The sequence below is a fragment of the Rattus rattus genome, chromosome 14 (genome assembly GCF_011064425.1).
Source record: "Rattus rattus isolate New Zealand chromosome 14, Rrattus_CSIRO_v1, whole genome shotgun sequence".
NCBI classification, from domain to species: Eukaryota; Metazoa; Chordata; class Mammalia; order Rodentia; family Muridae; genus Rattus; species Rattus rattus.
In genome coordinates, this window is record NC_046167.1 from 3,181,533 (window position 1) to 3,204,029 (window position 22,497).

Below are 22,497 nucleotides of genomic sequence, written 5' to 3' on the forward strand. Positions count from 1 at the left end.
CAAATCTTCAAAATAGCAGAGTATCCTCTCTCTGGCAGGACTCTGGAAGAATTAGAGATAAACAACATTTAATTATTCAACCCCATATTATCCTGTATCAGCTAACGGTGTGTGCATTACAGAAAGTAGGCCAGCTCATCGCTTGCTAGCTGTCTAGTTTTGTGAAGTTACTCAACCACTGTAAATCCCTTTCTCTATCATACTTAGGGTTTAAACAGTTTGGGCTGGCAATGTTGACTCAGGGATATTGAGTATGTTTGAGGCCCTGGGTCCAGTCTCCCAACACTGAGAAATAATCAGTAAAACGTTTTAAATATTAAGGTCTTGTTTTTTTCATAGGCAAGACCATGTTTTTACATTTGATCTCAGTGTCTGAACAAATAATCTTTGTGTTAGTGAGACGTGTAATTTTATTTTACAAAAGAAACTTGTTTACTTTCGAGGTTCTATTTTCAGTGTTGTACACTTTCGAAGGACCTAAAGGTGACAACGCTCGTCTGCTGTCTCAGCACTTGGGAGGCAGATAGAGGATCAGTTTAGAGCAGGGGGTGGGGGCGTGGGCGGTGGGGGAGCAAATTCTAGGCCAGCTTAGGCTACATGAGACCCTGCCTTTAAAACATATTAAAAATATCTTTGAAACGGTGGATAATAATGACACAAACAGATTTATGAATAGTTATTTATTTAGGTTGACAATTCCTTATCCAAAATTCCTGGACTAGAGTGTGCTCTGCTTCCTTCTTTCTCTTTGGTGGATGGGGTGGATGCTTGTGTTTACCCTGGGTTATATATCTCGTACACAGTGTCTGAAGTGCAGCTTTTCTAGTTTCCTGAGATCTATCACACAAAGTATGGCGTTTTCTACTTCTGTTGCCTGTTGTATAAATACTCAAAATATTTTAGATAATGGAAGGCATTAGGTTTTTGAGTTAGTGGTATAACTTATCATTCTCAGAGCAAATCAGTGAAGGCACAGAAATGCTTTAAGAAGTTTGGTGACCACAGTCTACAGCTGTAAACCAAGGATTAGATCAGAGTCTAGCTCAGAGTCCTTGCCCCCCATACCATATCCTAGAGACATCAACAAAATAGCATCAAGCCAGATGAAAGTTGCAACCGTAAAGTTAACTATTCAGAGACATAAAAGGAAAACCAGAGTTTCGTGTTTTCTCAGTAAAATCACCAAAAGACGTTGGATGACCATGAAAAAGGTCTGGCTCTTCAAACAGACTCTTTCTTTAAGACACTGTATGGCCCGCAGTAAGAGTTACAAGAGAACAAGCTCTTCACCAGTAGGACTGTCGAGCTATTGTTAAATCAGATGACCTTGTTATAATGTAGAATTTCTGTGAGGACCTTGTAAGACGAAAGGATGCAAAATGTTTTCCCGAGAGTGCATGCTGGGATGTATGACGATGACCTGATTCCGTGTTAAATACAAATGAGTGCATATGGGGACATACCTGTGCTTACTATGCACTGAGCATTCTGTCCTGTTACAGCCTGTCTCCCCCTTTCCTCCTGCCTCTCCTTTTCTTCTCCAACCCCGTCATTGATCCCAGAGCCTTCCATGTTCTAGGCAAACATGATTTACACACAAAAATATTCACCCACCATAGGTGTGCATTTCCATGGTGTGTGGCAAACTTACTTGTGTAAAGAACTTACCACACAATCCTTTAGAACTTTCCCATCATTCTAGCCATGCTAACTCCCCTTTTTAGAAAGATACTGCTTTTCTCGTTTGATGCTTGGTGGCTCCCATCTCACCTGTTCCACTTGCTCTGTCTACCGTGTCTAAGTTCTAGAGCCGTTTGTTGTCCTTTCCTTTGGTTCCTTTTAACTTTGAGCTATTGTTAAATCAGATGACCTTGTTATAATTTTTTTTTTTTTTTAAGGGAATGGGGTGGCAGGCCTTGGACACAGGAATTTAATCTCTGTTATCCAGCCACAGGGAGTAACTGGGTGCTCATGGCTGGGAAGTGAGATGTGCAGGGGAGATGTGCATCAGAGCCTAACTGGAGGGACCTGTGAGTGCTGTCTTCTCCACTCCAGGCCCACAGTTGGCCCCTGTTACTAAATCTGAAGATCAAAGGCTCTGTGGGTATGTAGGAGTGAAAGCAGGCTCATGTATGTTTCTTTTTATCTCCTCTTTGTAAACAGGCCAAAGAAAATGTAACCTTCCCTTCTTTCCTACAGGGGAAAGGTCAGAGACTAGGAGGGCTTGGATGTATTCTGGGTGGATGGAAAAATTGAAAGAACTGAACCATGTGCTCTGAAAAAGATCAGCTTGTGGAGGGCAAAAGTGAAATTGCTCGCCCACATCTATTTTTTCTTTTGTGTAAATAATGTACTAAAAGAAGCTGTAACTGACCAATCGGAGACTTAAGAGAATGGACACATAATCCAGGAGAGGTTCCTGTGTGATTGAAAACTTGACTATATCTGAGAGTATGAGCCCATCAAAAGAATATTCTAGACATGAATTTAATACACAGTTTTGGCTTTTAAAAATTTTTAATTAATTAATTATAAGTACACTGTAGCTGTCTTCAGACACACCAGAAGAGGGCATCAGATCTCATTACAGATGGTTGTGAGCCACCACATGTTTGCTGGGAATTGAACTCAGGACCTTTGGAAGAGCAGACAGTGCTCTTAACCACTGAGCCATCTCTCCAGCCCCAGTTTGGGTTTAAGTATTAAAAATTAGAGTCCTAAAGGAAAGATGCTAGGCTATGTCTAAGAACAGAAATACACGTAGATTACAAGACAGAAGGGATGACAAACACACAGGGCGTACCCCGGCCTTGGCATTGGGAGCCCTTCGGTTTTGAAGGTTTCCTGAGATGAGGCCTTGGTATGCCCCAGGTTGGCCTTACAGTCTCCCTGCATCAGCCCATTCTCCCACCTCTAGTACTGGGACTACCTTCCTTGTTCATCTTAGAAACCTGGGTGTTAATTCTTGATCAGATTGTAGCTGTCCATACTCAGGGATAAATTATTGTAGAATTGGCCTCCACATGCTTGTGTGTAACATGAAAAGAGTTCATTTACAGTAAAGCCCAGGGCGTGTTGTGTTTGTGAAAATCATAGAATAGGACAACTAAACACGCTAAGGAGGTGCTCGGTGTGTATTAGCCATTAGGAGAATGGAAATTAGCATCACGGCAGCCATTGCTCACCTGCCTCACTGACAGTGGGGGCAGCACATGTCTAATGATGCTGCTCCTTTCTCTGCAAACATCCTGTAATACAGCATCTTCTCTCATTCTCTTTTCAACTTGATTTTTCTCGGTATTCTTAAATCACAGTCTTTTGACATGCTTATGTGTCAGATGCAGTCAGGAAAGGGCATCAAAGCAAATAAGAAGAACGCTGGGAAAAGAATGTGGTCAGGGAGCAGTGGGAGGAGGGGCCAGATCCTCCTTGTTTGTTGTGTTTTGAGTGAAGAGCTCTGAAGTCACCTGTGGAGGGAGACTTTGTGTAGTAGAAAGTGGTAGTTTATCCTCCTCTCTCAGATTTGGGCTTTTTAGAGGGCTGGGGAACCTGGAAGTATACACAGGAGGTCACCGTGTCTGTCAGTTAAGCTCCTGAACCGAAGAGCAACAGACGAGACCGAGAGTCACAGTTGCCACACTGCAAACACATTGCCGTGGGAGCTCCTGCACAGCCCCGGGATGCGAGCGTATCCCCCACAGGCCATTTGATGTCCACCCTCACAAATCTGCACCCTGCCTTACAGAGGAAGGAAATGGGCTAACTCTCCGCCATTGCCCTGTGTTTTCTCTCCTTCCCCTCAGCCGGAACTTAAAGTGCCAAGGCAGAGTCAGTAGAATCTTGTTTTCTTAAGGAATGAGGGTAGGAAAAGTTACTGGGTTATTATTCTTCAATCTCAAATGATAGTTACTATGCACATCTATGTTTGATAATTTAAATGATGAGAGGAATACCTTAGTATGTCTGTCGTAATAAACTCTAAGGGATTGTCCATTGATCTGAATTGATCACCGCTGCTGCTGAAGGAGTTCCTGTTTCCTCTGGATTTCAGCCTTGCGTTCACTTTCACATTCCTCCCTATGACAACCATGTTTTCAGTTCATGGCAGTCATCCCATTGCATCTGCTTAAGTCTCTTACTGAGGCATGTTTGACACCTAACCAACTGCACATATTTTAGGTTGTGTAATCACACGTATAAAAATATTACATGGGGGCTGGAGAGATGGCTCAGTGGTTAAGAGCGCTGACTGCTCTTCCAGAGGTCCTGAGTTCAAATCCTAGCAACCACATGGTGGCTCACAACCATCTGTAATGGGATCTGATGCCCTCTTCTGGTGTGTCTGAAGACAGCAATAGTGTACACAATCAATCAATCAATCAATCAATCAATCTTTAAAATCAAAATGTTACATGCTCAGGATAGTAAATATACTTACCCCTCCCCCGACTGTTCTCTCTCTCTCTCTCTTTCTCTCTCTCTCTCTCTCTCATCCATCAAGGTGACCAGTGTGTGCGTCCAGGTGGTGTAGAAAAGTCTTAGCCGTGTGATGAGTGCAGCAGTGAGGCATGTGCTCTACCCCTAGTCTAGCTTCTCTAACTTAGTGGTTAATTCCATTCCATGTGTCACAGTTCAGTTTGCTTTAAAACCTTCGGGATATTTTTCAGTTTATAATAACTGATGCTGTTGTGAACAGGTGGCTGTGTCACACGATAGACACACATTTAACTGTTTATGAAGCAATGACATTGTTTTACAAAGTATTAGTACCCTTTAGATGCCTGTTAGCAGTGTATGAGCGCTCCAGTTGCTTCACTAGCCAACCCTTGTTGGTTTTCCATTGTGGCCCAGTGTGAATTTGCTGATCAGTGACAATGTTGAGCATTTTTTAGCTTCTTTGGTAAGGTATGCTCTCATTTCTTGCCCATTTTCTTTAATTATTGGATTTCCAAGTCGTTATTTTTATGTTCCATTCATCAGTCCAGGATGAAATTTCATTTGCAGATACTTTCCCCTTTGAAAAAATTGTCTTCATTTTCTTACAAGTTTCAAACAACAGACTTTTATGAAATCTGGTTTTCTTTTTTTTTTTTTTTTTTTTTTTTTCGGGCTGGGGGACCGAACCCAGGACCTTAATGCTTCCTAGGCAAGCGCTCTACCACTGAGCCAAATCCCCAACCCCTAAATCTGGTTTCTTATTTTAGAAAACAGAGCATGAGTATATGGAATTTGTTCTTTATAGTTAGAATCTTAGCAGATAAGGTGACTTTTAGAAACTGTATTTTCATACAAAAATGTTTTGAGATCCTGATTGGGATTGCTTTGAGTCATTATTCAAATCTAAGTCTGTAGATAAATATGTGTAAAAAAACCACACTAAGTCTCTAAACCATGAATGTGCTCCATGTGTGTAAGTCTCCTTTCAGGGCTTGGCAGTGTTTAGACTTAAACCTTCGGGTTTTTAAGTGTTGCAGACATTTTGTCATCTCAGAGCACAGTGCTGTTTTGGTTGATATGGTTGGTCTTTTGGTCATATGTGTTTGTGTGTGGGTGTGTCTAAGTGATTGCGGGTTCTCCAGAGATGTAGATCTTCTGGAGCTGGAGTGAATAGGCAGTTGTGAGCTGTTCAGCGGGGACGATGGGAACCAAACTCAGGGCCTCTGAAGAGCAGCGCCATAGTTCTAGCCTGATTGATACATCATTTTAACTGTCAGTGTTCAGTTGTTTATTTAGTATGGATTTTGTACAGTGCAGTTTATTTTGACATCCCAGTTCCTCAGTCACATTGCCTTACTACGGGCCTGGCTGTGTAATGTTTTCTCGGTCTTCTCACCTTCATAAGAAGTAAATCACTGTGGAGATAGACTTGATTGTAGGTGGTAATGTGAAAGGAGAGTCAGCGTATGAAAGCATTTGCTCTTTGATAAAGGTAGCATTTTTTATCAGCAACTCACATAGAAAGTTACCTGTTGGAGTGCAGATATGCTTGGGAGATATGCATATATAATCAGTCAATGATATCAAGCACATGAGACTAAATGAAGTTACCCAAAGAAAAGAGTTTAAAGAAGTGTGGGTTTGCCGTGGAGTTGGGTCTGCAGTTTGCTGGCACCTCAGTATGGAAGGAGCCTGCTGGGAGCCCTGAGCGCTGTGCTCCTGTGGGACATGAACCATCCTCAGTTACCCTTCTCATGCTGCACGCAACCTCTCCCGACAGCCAGACCTCCCACATCCTCCTCAGTGTCTAACCTCATCTGCACTGGGGTCCCTGTCCAGCTCTCTGGACAGGTCCTGCAGCTGCCTGTCCTGCAACCAACCTGTAGGCTTCTACCAGGACCTGCCTTACTGCCCTGACTGCCATCATCCACGGGTCCCTCTGGCACTACCATCTAAGCGTTGCACCCAGACAGATCTTCCACATCCTTCTCCAGGGTCTAGCCTGGCCCATTCCACAATCCTCTCTTCTGTTACAATCTGCTCTGTCCATATAAGATTTATAACTAACAAAAGAAGTCCACATGCCCGGATCTCATTGAAAAGTAAAATACGAAAGATCAAGCCAGTATCTTCTCTCCAAAACCTACTAGTTCTGGAGAAGTGCCTGCTAATGAGATTTACCTAAAAGAACCCCAAGACTCAGAATTTAAAGAACAATCATAAACTTCATCAAATAATTCAAGGAATTTAAGGAAGCCACAGAGAAACAGCTCAGTCAAATTAAGGAGAAAACTTAAGAGGATCAATGCCCAAGTGATGCCCAAAAAAACACAGACAAGCTGATGGAAATGGCAGAGGCAGTCAAGGACCCAAGGACAGAATTCAAGAAGGGGATAGAAACATCGGAGAAGACTCAAGCTAAAATGAAGATGGAATTGAAAAACTCAGTAACTCAACGAGAACACTCAAAGGAATGAATGGCTTCTCAGTAGAATGAATCCAACAGAAAATAGATCAGCAGGACTCAAAGACAAAGTAGAGACTCTAGACCAAATAAACAAAGAATATGAAAATGAAGCAGCAGAAGAAAGGAAATATGAGACACCAGGAAAAAGCAAACCTTTGGACTGTAGGCACATAAGAGGGAAAAGAATCTCAAATCAATGGCATAGATCAGATCTTCAGTAAGATCATAGAAGAAAACTTTCTCAAACTAAGTAAAGACACACCCACACAGACAGAGGAGGTAATCAGAGCACCACATAGACCAGAGCAGGAACATCATAGTTAAAACAGCAGTAAGTGTGTAGAACAAAAGAAAGTATATCGAAAGCTTCATGAGGAAAACCTGTCAGAATAACATCTCATTTCTCCCTAGAAATTTCGAAAACCTGAAAAACCTGGAGCAAGGTATTCCAAGTCCTAAGGGACCACAACAGCCAGCCTAGACTAATAAACCTAACAAAACTGTCTGCTTTAAATAAAGGAAAAATAAAAATGTTCATGACGGGAAGCATTGTCTTGGGCTGGAAAGAGGAGTGACCACAGTAGAGAGTGTGGAACGAAGTACCGAGCCATGAGACTGTAACAAAGACTGCTGGGAGCACAGACAGCAGCAGCAGCAGCAGCAGCAATCAGCACCACAGTTAACACCAGTCCAGTAGTAACTTTAAATAGCACTGTCTTCAGTTCATGTTTCATTAGTAACTTTAAATATTAATGTCCTCTATTCTCGAATCAAAAGGCACAGACTGACTAGATGGATCAAGAAACAAAAATCCACCTATCTGTTTACAAGAAACATCTTAGTTTTAAAGATAGACTCCACGTTAGAGTAGAAAGGTGGACAAAAGCACTTCAAACAAATGGACCAGGCAGCAAACAGGTCTCCGTATCCTAATATCTGATAGATTAGACTTCAAACTAAAACTAAGGAGAAGTAAAAAGGGACACTTTATTCTAATAAAGGGGACGGGTACATTAATACACACACACACACACACACACACACACACACACACACACACACACACACACACCCCAAACTCTGGTACAATCAATTTTATTTTTAGAAAAAGTCCTCCTGGATTTAAAGGCAAGGATTAACATCCTTCTATTAACAATTGGTGTTTTTAATAGACTTTCTCTAATAGTTCATACGGACAACAAATAAAAGCATCAGCATTAATTGACATCATACATCAAGTGGGTTTAACGGGTCTACAGAATATTCCACCCAAACAATACACATTGGTGTTCTTAACAGACTTTCTCTAATAGTTCATACGGAAACAAATAAAGGCATCAGGATTGATTGACATCATACATCAAGTGGGTTTAACAGGTCTACAGAATACTCCACCCAAACAATACACATTCTACCCAGCAGCACATGGAAGCTTTTCTAAAATAGATCACGTGCTAGAACACAAAACAAATGTCTGTAAATTACATAAAAAAGAAAGAACTCTTGTATCCTCTATGACCACAATGCAATGAAACTTAAAATTGACAGCAAATAAATCTCTAGTAAATACACAAACTCACGGAAATTAAACAACTTACTACTGAGTGATGCATGGGTCAAAGAAAAAAATAAGATATTTCCTGGAACTTAATGAAAGATGGAAACAAAACCTCTGGGACTCACTGAAAGTGACCCAGTCGGGGAACGTATAGCTCAAAGTGGCTACATTGAAAGACCTAGAAGAGCACATGCAGTGGCTGAAGGAAGCAACACAAACGCTTGGAAAACCAAGAACAAAGCGAATCCAAATGTAGTCAGTGGCAAGAGATAACGAAAGTCCTCTCAGAAACCAGTGCTGCGCACACAGCAGAGTAATGCAAAGTCAGCCAACCTAACCTTCTCGGAGAAGGTAACCGAGATTGACAGACGCTTGGCTCAACTAATCAAAGGGAAGAGAGGCCCAAATTAATGGTATCGGGAATGAGTGAGGAAGCATTACAGTAGACACCAAAGAAACTGAGATTAGTATAAGGGAATATTTTAAAAACCTGTACTTCATTAACTGGAAAATTTGGAAAAAAAAATGATGAGTTTCTAGATCCAGCCAAACCACCAAAATTAAACCAAGAAGTCCACAACCTAAACAGACACATAAGTAACGAGGAGATTGAAATAGTAATGAAAAGCCTTCCAGCTACAAAAAGATTCCAGGCCTGAACTCCCCTAACCCTTCTACGAAGCTCACATTACTGTCATACCCAAACCAGGTAAAGAGAAACAGAAAAACAAAACCACAGGTCTGTGGCCCCGATGAGTATAGACTCAAAAATGCTCAGGAAAGTACCGTGTAGATAGATGCGCATCACAAAGGATACATACACCGTGGTCAAGTTGGCTTTGTTCCTGGAATGAAGGGATGGACAGGTCACTACATGCAAATTAGTAAATGCCATAAACTACATACATGAATTTAAAGAAAAAAATATATATCGCATGACCGTCTCAGTAGAGGAAGAAAAAAAGCCTTTGACAGAATCTAGCATAAGTCCTAGGGACTGTAGGAGACGGGGCCTTTACAGAGCCCTGGGGTTTTCAGAGAACAGATATTTTAGTCATTGTCAGTAGAAGAGAAAACAGGAAAACATGGGAATGGAATGAGTGGGTAGGGAAACAGCAGGGGATTAATTTCTCTTTGTATTGCTCTTTCCTCAAAAGCCAAAGGGGATCGTTTGCTACAAGTGAGAATGGAGGGATGACAATAGCCATTTTGGGTGAGACACTGTATGTTCCTTTGACTAAAAGCGCCAACATCAGCAACACAGTGACAAGAATTAGCTGACATTTTAATAATAACTCATTCACTATTCAATAAGGACTTTAAATGTCCTCAAGTTTCCAGCCAAAAGGCACAGACGGACTGGTCTCTCCACGTTAGTGATCTGGGCCTTGAGGGGGGTCCATCCGCATAGCCGTTGTTTCTGTGCATCTGCGTCCTCTGGAAAGGCCTGGTGAAGGCCGGCAGTGGGCAGAGCTGGGTTTTCCTGGGTCAATTAGGTGGTATTGAAAAGTTTTGAAGTATCAAAGGTGAGGAGATACATTGAAGCTGCTCTTCGAGGAGCCTGAAGACGTGGGGATGGAGAGGCACAGGGTACAAAAGGGAATAAGGTATTGAGTCAATTTTTGATTTTACCCTGTAACAGATTTTTAGTGTTGGCCAGGCAAAGGCTCAGAGATCAAAGGACCTCAAGAAGTGGACATCGTTTTGGATTTGATCTCTGTGGATGTGGAATCTGGTTCGAACTCAGGCCCTTTCTGCTGCTGTTTTTAGTGTTTGTTGCACTGAACCATCTAGAAAGGCTTGGTCTCTTTCCTAGCTGATAGTTCTGTGTTCCATTGTTTCTCCTCTTTGCCTTCAGTGTGCTGCGGGGTTTCCTTGGTGTCATCTTTCATGCCTTCGATGAAATTTTTAGCTTTTGTGCCAACAAGTTTTAAGAATAGTCTCTCTCTCTTTTTTTTTTTTTTCCTTTTTTTTTTTTTTTTGGAGCTGGGGACCGAACCCAGGGCCTTACGTTTGCTAGACAAGCGCTCTACCACTGAGCTAAATCCCCAACCCCAAGAATAGTCTCTCGCTCACTGGTTTTCCACGGTGTAATTAGTTTTGTAGTTTTAGTTTGGGGGCTTGGGTGGAGAGGCTGAGCGCCTTGCTACATAAGCATGAGGCCTGGAGTTTGGATCCCAGCACCCACCTAACAAGCTGGGACTGGTTCTGCCTCCTTTAGCACCGTCACTCAGTGAGTGCTCAGAGGATTGCGGGGCTTGTTGACTGCCAGCCTAATCTAGCCAAACACCACATAAGGACATAAGGCAGAGAATGGTGGAAGACACCAGACACCTTCTGGTGTCCGCACACTTATGTGCACGCAACATGCAAGCACATGCACATGTGTGCCGCTTTTTGGTTTGGATGATTATAGTGTGTCTTACTTTGGGAGCAAGTATACCTCCTCTCCACTAGCTTCATATTTATTCAGGTAATTATGTTTTGTATGTTTTTTTTCTAAATGAAGTATGTTGTGATCTGTAGTTAAGTGTTAACTTGTCTTTGCCCTTTAGGTGTCAAAAAATAAAGATGGAAAGGAACAGGGTGAACCCGTGTCACCGTCCGAAGACGAATCGTTCTCCTGGCCAGGTCCCAAGACAGTCATGCTGAAGAGAACATCTCAAGGATTCGGCTTCACACTGCGACACTTCATTGTCTATCCCCCGGAGTCTGCAATCCAGTTCTCATACAAGGTGAGAGAATTCCCATATCTTCTGGGCCTCTTCTCCTTCTCAGCTTCCCTTCCTATCTTAAAATAACGGTTATATTTGCATTTTAAATTCTTCTTTCGTGTTTTTTAACCTCTAACAAAAACTTGAACTTCTGAAATATGCTGCTGCCTGTTTTTCAGCGGCTTGTAGGCTTCCTTCTCTTTGTGATATGTAACCTTCCCTACTATTTAGAAAGATTCTGTATTCTCTGAGCAAACCAGGGACATTGTTGGTTAAGTTCGCTGCTGTTACAGAAAATAAATAAGTATAGAAATCTGCTGACTCTCACATGAACCATAGGACAGTAAGGCAGAATTTTAGAGCGTGGCTGATGAGAGTAAAAGGTGTGAGTACACTCCAGTAGCGAGCATGCTTGGCTGAGAGGGGCCGTGTGTGGTGTGTCGGTACAGCTGCCTCTAACTACCTTTAAGATCTATTGATATTAAAAACTTGGGTAATAATACATATTTGCTAGATACATCTTAGAACTGTCCAAATTTTGTCGGTTTAGTTTATAACACAAAGAGCATGTAGATGATATATCTGTAAAATAACCTACTTAGGCTGGAGAGATGGCTCAGCGCTTAAAGAGCACTGACTCTTCCAGAAGTCATGAGTTCAATTCCCAGCAACCACATGGCTCGCAACCATTTGTAATGGAATCCGATGTTCTCTTCTGGTGTGTCTGAAAACAGCTAGAGTGTACTCATATACATAAAATAATAATAAAATAAAATACAGGTTAAAAAATATATCTGAATTAGAAAGCATTTGTGGACTCTGCAGAGTCCGGGTCCCCATAGTTCCTGGCTCTGGCTCTCAATAGCTTTGTGACCTTGAGCAAGTCACTAGTCACACAACCGCAGTGCCTTGTTCCCAGAAAACATTTGGAATGGGGCTTGGGGATGGTAATGCTCGGTATGGCCATGTAATCCTGTGGTTTGGTGCAGATATTCATGCAAATAGGTTTTGGTCTTTATACACTTTCTGTGTGAAATATATATGCGTGTTTTTACTTTAATGGTGAAATTTTATTAATTCACTCAAAGATTGTGTGTGTGTGTGTGTGTGTGTGTGTGTGTGTGTGTGTGTGTGTGTGTGTGTGTGTGTGTGTAAAATAGACCTGGGGCCTTACACTTGACACTTGGTAGGTTAGAACTGCACCGCTGAGCTATATATCCCCAGCCTCCAAAGAATTTAAAACCAGTTTAAGTGTTTTATAGTTTTTAGAGAGTGTAGGATTGATAGCAACAATGTCTCTATTATGTCACTTAGCTGGCAACCGATTAGTCTCAGAACCGAGCTTATAACCAGAAGAAGAAAAACAACATTTGAGCAGCCAAAATAAAGGTCAAGAGTTATGTAATAAATTACCAGCCTTCAGCCAAAGCTCCGTTTGCATTTCTGCAGTGCATGGGAGCTTTGATTCAACCAAGGCTCAGCAAATACTCACCTCAATGTGTTTTCATACTAGGTTTTTTTTTTTTTAAGTCGCTTTCCTAATTTCTCAGCTAGACATAGGCAGCATGGAAGAAGAACCTATAGAAACCAAACAGAAAAAGTTCCAAATTGAGAACAAGAACTTAAATATGCAGCTGCTAGCCCATGAAAGTTCTTGATGGTTACTGCAGAACAGTAACTAATGAACCAAGTGCTGTTTGCTGCCGCCACCTAAATACCGCAGTTAGGGGCCCCATGCTCACACAGTGTTTCCGAACAGTACTGCCAGTTTCCTTCCGCACCGGCCTTCACTCACAGCCTTTCTGTCTTGTGAAAGTTCCCTCCTTCTGGCAAAGGTCCTGCTAGTATGGGTCCGGTTGGTATTTATTATATACCAATAATTTGTTTGTTTGTGCTGAGCTAAGAGTTGATCGTTGGTGCTCAAGTGTGTCTTGTTTTATTTTGCAGGATGAAGAGAATGGAAACAGAGGAGGTAAGCCACCACCTTTTCTCTAAACAACCCCATGCAGTTCTCACTGTACGGAGGTGTAGTAGCTAAGGTGACCTTCTTCTGAAGGCCAAGTGGAGAGCAGTTTTTAGGTGTTTAAAGGATTTAAAGATTGTGCCGTCACTTCAGAGCTTTGTGAATCCCATCACTTCCTTGCAGTGAGCACAAATGCTTTCCTTGTCTATGCTTTGGACATCGAAAGATACTACGGAAGGTGTTTATGTCAGTAGCTTTGTAAACTTAGTGGCCCATTCAGGGAAGAAGTGTGCTGTATCAGGTGGCTTTGGTTCTTCTTATTTCTAATCTCACTCGTAAATACACTTAAGGAAGATCATGAGCTATTCAGATGGAGAAGGGATTAGTTCTTAATAATTCTGATTTGGTTTTCTTTTAATTTTCAATCAACTTTAATGAGTTAAAGTTTCCATTATAATGAAATAAATTCAGAAAAATAGTCATTTATTTCTGGTGTTGGAGAGTTGGCTCACCAATTAAAAGTAGTTACTGCTCTTCTAGAAAACGTGAGTTTGGTTTCTATGACCCATATCCAATGGCTTTGAACTGCGTGTGTTTCCAACTGTCAGGGATTCTGTGCTTTCTTCTTGGTTCTTTTTTTTTTTCGGAGCTGGGGACCGAACCCAGGGCCTTGCGCTTCCTAGGCAAGCCCAACCCCTCTGTGCTTTCTTCTAAAAAGTATACATAACTGTGATCCAGTGAGCACAACTAAGGAGTTACCACTGGTAGGGTATTAGTAGATTAGCTACAATGTTTCACATCAATGTTTCCACTAGTCTTGTTGGGTTTTGTTGGGTTTGCTGTTGTTGTTACTTTGAGTTCAGTATGGATACTTCCTAAAAATCCCCCGTGGTCTTCATCTCTCCCCTTTGTTCTTTTTGGGTCTTGTGACCTCAGCATTGTTCAGAATCTGCGAGTCTTTTGTCCTATAGGACATCCAGCCCCGCAGTTCTATCTGGTGTTTTCTCACCACTAGTTCAAGTTTAATGCTCCTTTACCAGTAATATCACATTTGTAGTAATGATAAGTATAACGTGTAACATCTAGTAAACGTTTAACCCATGAATCTTCCTTCCATTCTCCTCAAGATATGATATTAAAAAAATAAGCATTCCATCATTTTGGAAAGTTCTGTGTATTCTTTTATAATGCATTTGGCTCTGAACAATTACTCACAAACTTCTTGTCAAAAGAATTTTGCATTTTCTGGAACTTCTTGTCAAGCAAAACAATACAGAATAGTCTTTTTGTGTCTTTTGCCTTATTTTTTAAAAATGTATTTATGGATACCAATAGTACAATATTTTTTTTCCTGAGTAATTTCATTTGTATGTATTCCATGGGTAGTCTTATAGACTCAGTGGTCTGGGTAGGGGTGTGTGTGTGTGTGTGTGTGTGTGTGTGTGTCTTAGAATTGTCATGCTTTCAATTGACATAAGGAAATAATTTCTTTCAGCACTGTCCAAGATAATCTGAGGGTGTAGGTCAGGTAACACAGATCATAGATGTCACCTGTGCAAGATGGACCACTCTTGTCACCATCTGGTATTCACTAGGGTTTAGGATAGATTCCAAATGCTCCTGGTGTGACAGAAGCAGAGGCAGCTGACAGGAAAAGCACCAGCCTGAGGAAAGGGCATCTGAGTTCTCTGTCATCGTCCCATCGTTCCCTAGGTGGAGGTGCCGGGGCAGACGCTGAGGACACACACCAAGGATGCCATCCACGCCTGTCACGGGGGAAATGCACGCCTAGTAAACACAGCTGCATGTGATGGTTATCATCCGTCTGGCTTGTTGAACTAATCGGATGGAGTTACATGCTTTGATTGAACCCTTTGAGGGTCCAGGTCTGAGAGAAAGAAAGTCAGAGGAAAGGGTAATTTACCCATTTCCACCCTGCTCTATTCAAGACAGGGGCTTATGCACATACAGAAGTACTGTGTTGTGTTATACAGTGAGAAATTGGTTAATGAATTAAAAGGACCTGAAGTTAGATAGGTAGGAACCGGGGAGTGGTTCTGGGAAGAGCCCGAGGAGGGCGGATTATGATCAAAACATGAAACGCTTCTGTTTTGGGGTAAATGTTTAGGGTGAAAATATTAATTGGATTGCCAGAAGACTAAATATAAATGTTTGTGCTGTGGCTCTAACACTATTATTAAAAATAAGTTGAATTTTGCTTTTGAGCTTTCCAATAGTCAAAGAATCAAGTAAGAATAGTTAGAGCTATACCCTTCTGTAAAAATGCCATCTCGTTTTCACTGCTTCCTAAGGCCAGTCTGTCTTTATGTGTCCCTGTCCTAGAAAACAGAGAGTGCAGTCAACAGTAGCTTCATCAAGGTTGCTCCAAAAGACTATCTTTTCAATGAATGTATGACCCCAGGATATAACTCCTCAAGGGTTTCTCTGGCCATGCCTCAGGTTCCCTGGAGTGATTGCCTCTGGGCAAATTTGCTAACTACAGTGATGCTGCTGGTATTTCACAGGTCCGCAAGAGGTTCTGAATGTCCTGTGTGTCCCAGTGACTTAGAAAGTCTGGGCCTTTGTCCCTTTGAGGAGGGGGTGGGGGAGAAGGTCTGAGAGCACCTGGAGAAGTTGGTCTGATTTAGCATGTACTTGACATTAATCCAGACCAGACATGAGAGTGTGTGTTAGGGATCTGTTCGCCCCGACGATGAGGTGATAGCCCTCTTCTGTAGATAAAGAAGCTAAAATAGCTCCCTCCGATCACGTGACTACTGTGAAAGCGCTCAATGTTCAGATTAGTTATGTCGGGTACCCTCTAAGTTCATAGTTTTGTTTTTAAACTTTGTTTTAAAGTCTGTTGACTACGTACTTTTAAGTATTCTTTCTCATTTCTTCAATTTTGTTTCAAAAGTATTTCCAACTTTAAAATAATGTTCCAGCATTTAGGACCAAGAATTATTAGGTAAATCTATAGTGTGTTTTGAAATTGACCCTGTGAAACCTACATGGAGAAGGTTAAGGTCAAAAACGCTTGTTTCACATTTGTGAATACCTAAAGATAAAACAAGATTTTTTCAACTCACTTAGGTGAGGGAGTCCTAAATACTTTCTAGAAGCAAACATTACTCACTACAACATTCAGAATAGCTGTTTTGCTGTAGATGTAAAAGTTCCCTGAGTGTGAGGAGTTCCCAGTGCTCGGCCTGCTTGATTAGACTTTCAGTGGGCCGGGCTCGCATGTCTCGACCCAAGTGTGATCACTCGCTTGTCTCATCCCAAGTGTGATCGCAGGCCGCTCCACAAAGCCCTTTTAGCTTAAGCATAGTAATTAATATTATTTTAGCTAAACTAGTTGTCCATTGGACCATGTTTTCTATCAAGACATTTTCTGTTCCTGGACAGCTGTTTACAGATGAGGTTTTCGAGCACACCCTCCTCAGAGACATCTTACAATTTACCGTTTTAATCCAGTAGCGTGTTATGATTTTTATTTCAGTCTTCTTTCCATTCAAAATGTATCTCCGAGTCTGTTGAGACTATGAAACTTTCGTGTGAGCTTCGTTTAGTGTAACAGAATCCCCACCTCCAGTGTTGTGGTCAGAGTCAAAGTGTAGTGTCCCTGGGAAAAAGCTAACTGCTGGACTGTACTGCAGGGCTAGCCTGCTGTGATGCCAACGTCCTGTAAAGCAACTGGAGGCTTTGATTCACATCTTTTCTTGTGGCTATTTAGTGAAATCTCTTTTGGCATGTAATTTTTTAATAACTAAACGTATCTAGCTTTTGTATTCTTTTTTTTTTTTTTTAAAGATTTATTTATTTTATATATAAGTACACTGTAGCTGTCTTCAGATACACCAGAAGAGGGCATCAGATCTCTTTACAGATGGTTGTGAGCCACCATGTGGTTGCTGGGAATTGAACTCATGACCTCTGGAAGAGCAGTCGGGTGCTCTTAACTGCTGAGCCATCTCTCCAGCCCTAGCTTTTGTATTCTTATATCCTGTACGTGGATGTAATTTTATGTTTCATGAAATTATTTTACACTTCTTAGTTTGTTTGTACAGTGATGCAGTATAAGAAAGGACCATACGAGAGCAGGCTAGTTTGGAAAGAGCAGCTGTTTCGACAGTTGATACCATGTTGACAGCCTTTAAAATACTGGAGTAAACACTCACAATCCTGAGCATACAGTGGCTGCTGTTGTTTCCCTCCCTCTCAGTTCCATTGACTTTCCAGTTTTCTAGCATGTGGCGAGTTGTGTAAACTGTCTCAGTTGTGACCTTTGTGATTCTGTTATCTCTGTCTGCATACCTCTATAGTTCCTACTAGAGTGTTCCAACAGTGGTGAGACCCAGGACTGGCCAGATGCAAAGGAAGGACACTAGCTGCACCAGAGTGACGTAGCAACAGCACTGTAGAGTGTGAGTCTCCACAGCCAAAGTACTTGAATTTAGGGCTGCCGCATGTCCAGGAAATCCTGGTGAAACTCCGTGTTCATGAGCTTACCTCTCTGTATAAGGTCCAGCCTTCACCATGCTTTCTCTCCGCCTTCTCTCTCATGGTACTTCTAAATCCTCCGGGAAGGAATTAAATTGAACCAATGCAGATGTACCTCAGTCATTGTGTTTGGAGAATGAGTGGGCTTCAGTGAAATGCAATTTTAGTGATGAAAAAAATGTTTACAAAGCTGAGAAAATGGAGTAGATTTATGGTCTATTTCTATTCTTTTCTGAAAAACACATTCTTTTAGAATAATGTAACTAAAACATGGGCCTGAAATTGTATTGCAAATAGTTTTTCTGGGCAGGCCAGTAATCGCCAGATATTTGGTGGTAGAGGGTCCAAAGCATATTTACAGTGCTTTGCAAATGCAGCTATTCTGACTGAGCTCTGTGGAGCCCTTAGCTGGATCCTGTAATTCCTATTTAACTGGATTGTTTTTAATTAGTTTAACCAGACAGGTATTAATTAGTTGCATATTTTCTGTTAATTTTTGGTGCTGCTTAGTGCAACAACCATAGGCATCTTGGTAGTGAGCATGTTTTAGGAAGTAGGGGAGAGAGAGAGAGAGAGAGAGACAGAGAGAGGGAGAGAGAGAGAGAGAGAGAGAGAGAGAGAGAGACAGACAGAGAGAGAGAGACAGAGAGAGAGAGAGACAGAGACAGAGACAGAGACAGAGACAGAGACAGAGATAGAGACAGAGAGACGATTGGTGATGACAGCAGTGTTCTGGGGCTTAGGTCCTTAATCCTCAGCACGGCTTTCCAGGGATACAGTTATTGTCTCTAGGTTCAGGTGATATAGTTGGAACACAGCATTTAAGGAGTTAGCAAGGGGTAGAATTGTCAGGTTCTGGCCATAGCTGTGGCCTCTCAGAGCTTAACTCTTGGAATCCACTCTTGAAAGTTTGGAGAAAGAGGGCCGTAGTCTCTTGAATTCTTACACTATTAACGGGTGTCTCATTCAGCTTCCGGGGCAGCTTTGGCTTGTGCAGGGTGGCATTTAACAGGTGTTCTTTTCTTTTCCTCATCCTCACATGGCTTTTATTTGCTGAGCCTCTGCTTAAGAGCAAGGAACATTTACTGCCTTGATGTCTAAATTTGCTTTTCGCTTGGTTATAGTTTTGAAACCTGAATTGCTTTTGCCACTTTTATGAGATAATAAGGAAGGTCTGTGCAGTATGCATTAGCACTCAACTTTCTATGCTTGGAATATTTCATGTGTGTGTCTACACACAAACATGCACACACACACACACACACACACACACACGCACGCACATGCACGCCACTGTCTGCTTATCCATTTGCCCATTAGTGGATGTTATTATGATTGTTATGAACATATATGTACAGATATATGAGTCTGTGTTTCCGTTCTTTGGGATAAAGACCTAGTGGTGGGCCACGCTGTTTTCTACAGTGCAGTGGTGGGAGGGCTTCGTGTCTCTGTATTCTCTCCACCAAGTACTACTCTGTTTTTATATTAGCGCCAGCACAGTGGGTGTGAAGTGGCATCTCATTGTGGTTCTGCTGTGCACCTCTTTAACCGATGGATTCTTCTAAACGTCTTTTAGTGGCTTATTGGCCACTCGTGTAACTTATTTGGAGAAATAACTGTTGATGTCTATTGTTCATTTTTTAATTTATTTTTAAATTATTCTTTTGTTACTGTGTATAGATGGGTGTTTCGCCTGCATGTAAGTCTGGGCGTCGTGTTTGGAAGTCAGAACAGGGGGACTGCAGTCACAGATGGCTGTGAGCCTCCGTGTGGGTTGGAAACAAACCCGTGTTCTTTGGAGAAGCAGCCACTGAGCCATCGCTGTCCTCACTGCCTATTTTTAAAATGAGGTTTGTGTTTTGTTCTTGGGTGGTAGTAGTTCTTTTTTTTTTCCCTTGAAAACCCCAACTTTTATGTAGTTAGGGTTCTTAATGTGGGTTTTACACTCTCAGTACATGGTTTCCTATTCACTTATTTTGTCGGCTCTTTTTATGTTTGAGATTTTTTTCTTGTTTTTCCCCCTTTTTACAGGAGGGGTTAAAACCAGGAAATTTGGTTCTCTACCTGGCCGTGCTATCTGTCACTCCAGTCTCCTGACAGTGTAGCTGGGGAACAAATGATTTTGAGTAGGATTGGGTTTATCTCCTTTTTATTACCCAGGCTTTTGAAAGTCATTCTAGTGAATTTTTTTTTCTTTCGGAGCTGGGGACTGAACCCAGGGCCTTGTGCTTGCTAGGCAAGCGCTCTACCACTGAGCTAAATCCCCAACCCCCTCTAGTGAATTTTTAAAGAGCTAAGTATAAGAGAGTATATGCTGTCTGATTCTACCAATACAGACTCGTAGGAAAGACAGTTTGAATTGACTGAGGAAAACAAAGACTGTTTTCAGTGCTGCTTGTGGAAACCGTGGCTTTGCATTTGGCAAATTCCCTAGATGGAGCAGTGTCCTCAGCCCGAGGGAACTCAATATTCAGGTTATGCTGATGCTTATCTGGGAATATACATTTGTTAAGCTAATTGAACCTTGCCCTGGCGTATTTTATCTCAGTTGTAAGTTACAGTTGAATCTCAGTAGGTGATGTGGAGAACTGTTGGATCGGTTCACTGCACTGTCTGTGCACAGGAGTGTTGGCCTGTTTTGGACAGCACAGCTATGAACCTTCCTTTACCTGACATGACGTGAGTCCAAAGGCGTGCGCATGTAGGAGTGGTGCTGCTGAGTCATCGCACACACACACAGGGCACTGCTGGTTTCCAGTGTGCTCACATGCACTGACTCACACACTAGCAGCACAAGCATCCAGTCGCTCTGCGTGCAGGGCGCTCTGCTTCATGTTAACCTGTTTTCAAACTTTGGTCACTGTAGTTGGACCAGGCAGTGGTTTGGTTTATAGTTTTAACTTACGTTTCCGCAAGACAAAGTTGATTGCGCGTCCAGTTTAATTGTATACTTGTAGGCGTTCTTTGGGTATTTCAAGTGGGGAATTTGGTGACTAGAGAAAGAGAGTGGGTGCCCATTGACCTTACCTTTCAAAGTCTTACCGCCTCTGGCGAGGTTCTTATTTTAGTGCAGTCTGAGTGAGTGATACTTTGTTTTTAATACTTTGAATTCTCTAAGAACTTTCCCATATTGTTAAGATGCTTTTCTGATTTATCAGTCATAACCAAAGCTGCAGTTTGCCCATCACTATTTTGGCCCGCGGTTTGAGTCCATGGTTTATTTGAGTTACATGGTTCTTAGCATGAAGTCTGTGCTTTTCCAGTTACTGTATAGTAGAAAGCGGCTCACTTATGGTGTCTGTCTCTGGTCGATCCATACTAAACGTGGCTCTGTCCTGAAGTTGGCCTGTGGAAGCTATGCAAAGCTTTCCAAACCTAGAATGAGTTTTATATTGTTACGGCTTTGTTTAAAAAGAAAGAACACACCAGATCTGTAGGTCTTACGAAGCCTTAAATACTCACTGCTGGTTCTTTATAGATGCTCATCCCATGTGTTGGTCGTTTGTATTGTTGCTTGTGTTTTCGGACAGGGTTTCTCTGTGTAGCCCTGATTGACCCTATGTAGACTGGGCTGGGCTCAAACTCCAGAGATGGGCCTGCCTCTGCCTTCGAGGGCTGGGATTGAAGGCTTGTGCTACCATGCCCAGCCCATTGGTGGTTTTATTTGCATCAAGCCAACACTGCTTTTGATTGCTGTGGCTTGATAAGTGGTTCCGTCTGCAGTGTATTCTTCATTTGCTCAAGATGCCTGGCTTCCACCAAGGTCTAAGAGTGCTTTGTCATTGATCTGCCATGCATGAGGCACCAGGTTAAACCCACAGAAAGAAAGGGGAAAAAATCCTGATGATCTTAGTTCATTGTGCAGTATCATCAAAGCTGTAGAATTGGGATTTTAGTTACTAGAATACTTACTGTATATGTGTTACAAAATCTAAATGTTGAAGAATAATGGTCTTCAGGAGGCAGAGAGGTGTGTCCAGGGTAACCTCGACTGTGAGAGATCAATATCTGCTCAGGATCCCCAGTGCCACTTTCTCAGCATAAAGCAGGTTTGTTGGCCCTGTAGGGACTGAGCACAGGGAATAGGAGAGAAAGCAGGAGACTGAGGACAGGGAACAAGGGAGAAGGAGAAGAGGTATTTGTCCCCGGGACAAAGGACTGCCTCTGGATAGAGAGGAGACAGGTGTGGCCCATAGGAAAATGGCGGATTATAAAGGTAAAGTGGAAACCCGGGTAAGGATGAGGCATTTGATTGGGCATGTTAATTAGGTGAGCCAGAGGGGCCTTTGCTGGACTCAGTACTTTGATAGCTGGACCTTGGGGGTCAGCCTCAGGAGGAGGAAGTGGCCAGATAGGGAACAGACCTTGGGGGCTGGCTTCAGGAATGTAATCTAGTGGTTTTTAGTAAGGAAAAGGGAATTGGGGAGAAGGGCAAGGCCTGCCAGAGCCGTTTCGCCATTCTCCAGATGGCCAGAGTTCCTTCCTGGATTACATAGTGAGCTCTAGGACAGCCAAGGATACACAGAGAAACCCTAGCTCAAAAAGCAAAGCATATGAACAGAAAACAAAAACAAAAACAAAACAAAACAAAAAAAAAACCCAAAAAACCCTAAAACAAAACAAAAAAACACTTGCTATGCTGAGTCTTGTAGTGTATGTCTGGGATTAATTGGTCTGCATCAATCGGAATACCCCTTAGGGTTTTCTTGTTCACCTTCTGATAGACTGAATATATATTGATTGGATATTAGGTGTCAAACCAACTTTGTGTCCAAGCCACGCTTGTTTGCATGGTTGTGCTCATCAACACATGGTTTGGTTTGGTTTTCTACTTGAAGATTTTCTCCATGCA

At 42.1% G+C, this 22,497-nt stretch overlaps 1 protein-coding gene across 1 annotated transcript in view; it reads left to right on the forward strand.

Moving 5' to 3' along the window:
- Arhgap21 (Rho GTPase activating protein 21) overlaps positions 1-22,497 on the forward strand; it is a 124,878-nt gene that overhangs the window by 41,849 nt on the left and 60,532 nt on the right. Inside the window, 2 exon segments of the mRNA XM_032884712.1 lie at positions 11,018-11,197; positions 13,124-13,148. Of these exon segments, the coding sequence (XP_032740603.1) occupies positions 11,018-11,197; positions 13,124-13,148 (205 nt within the window).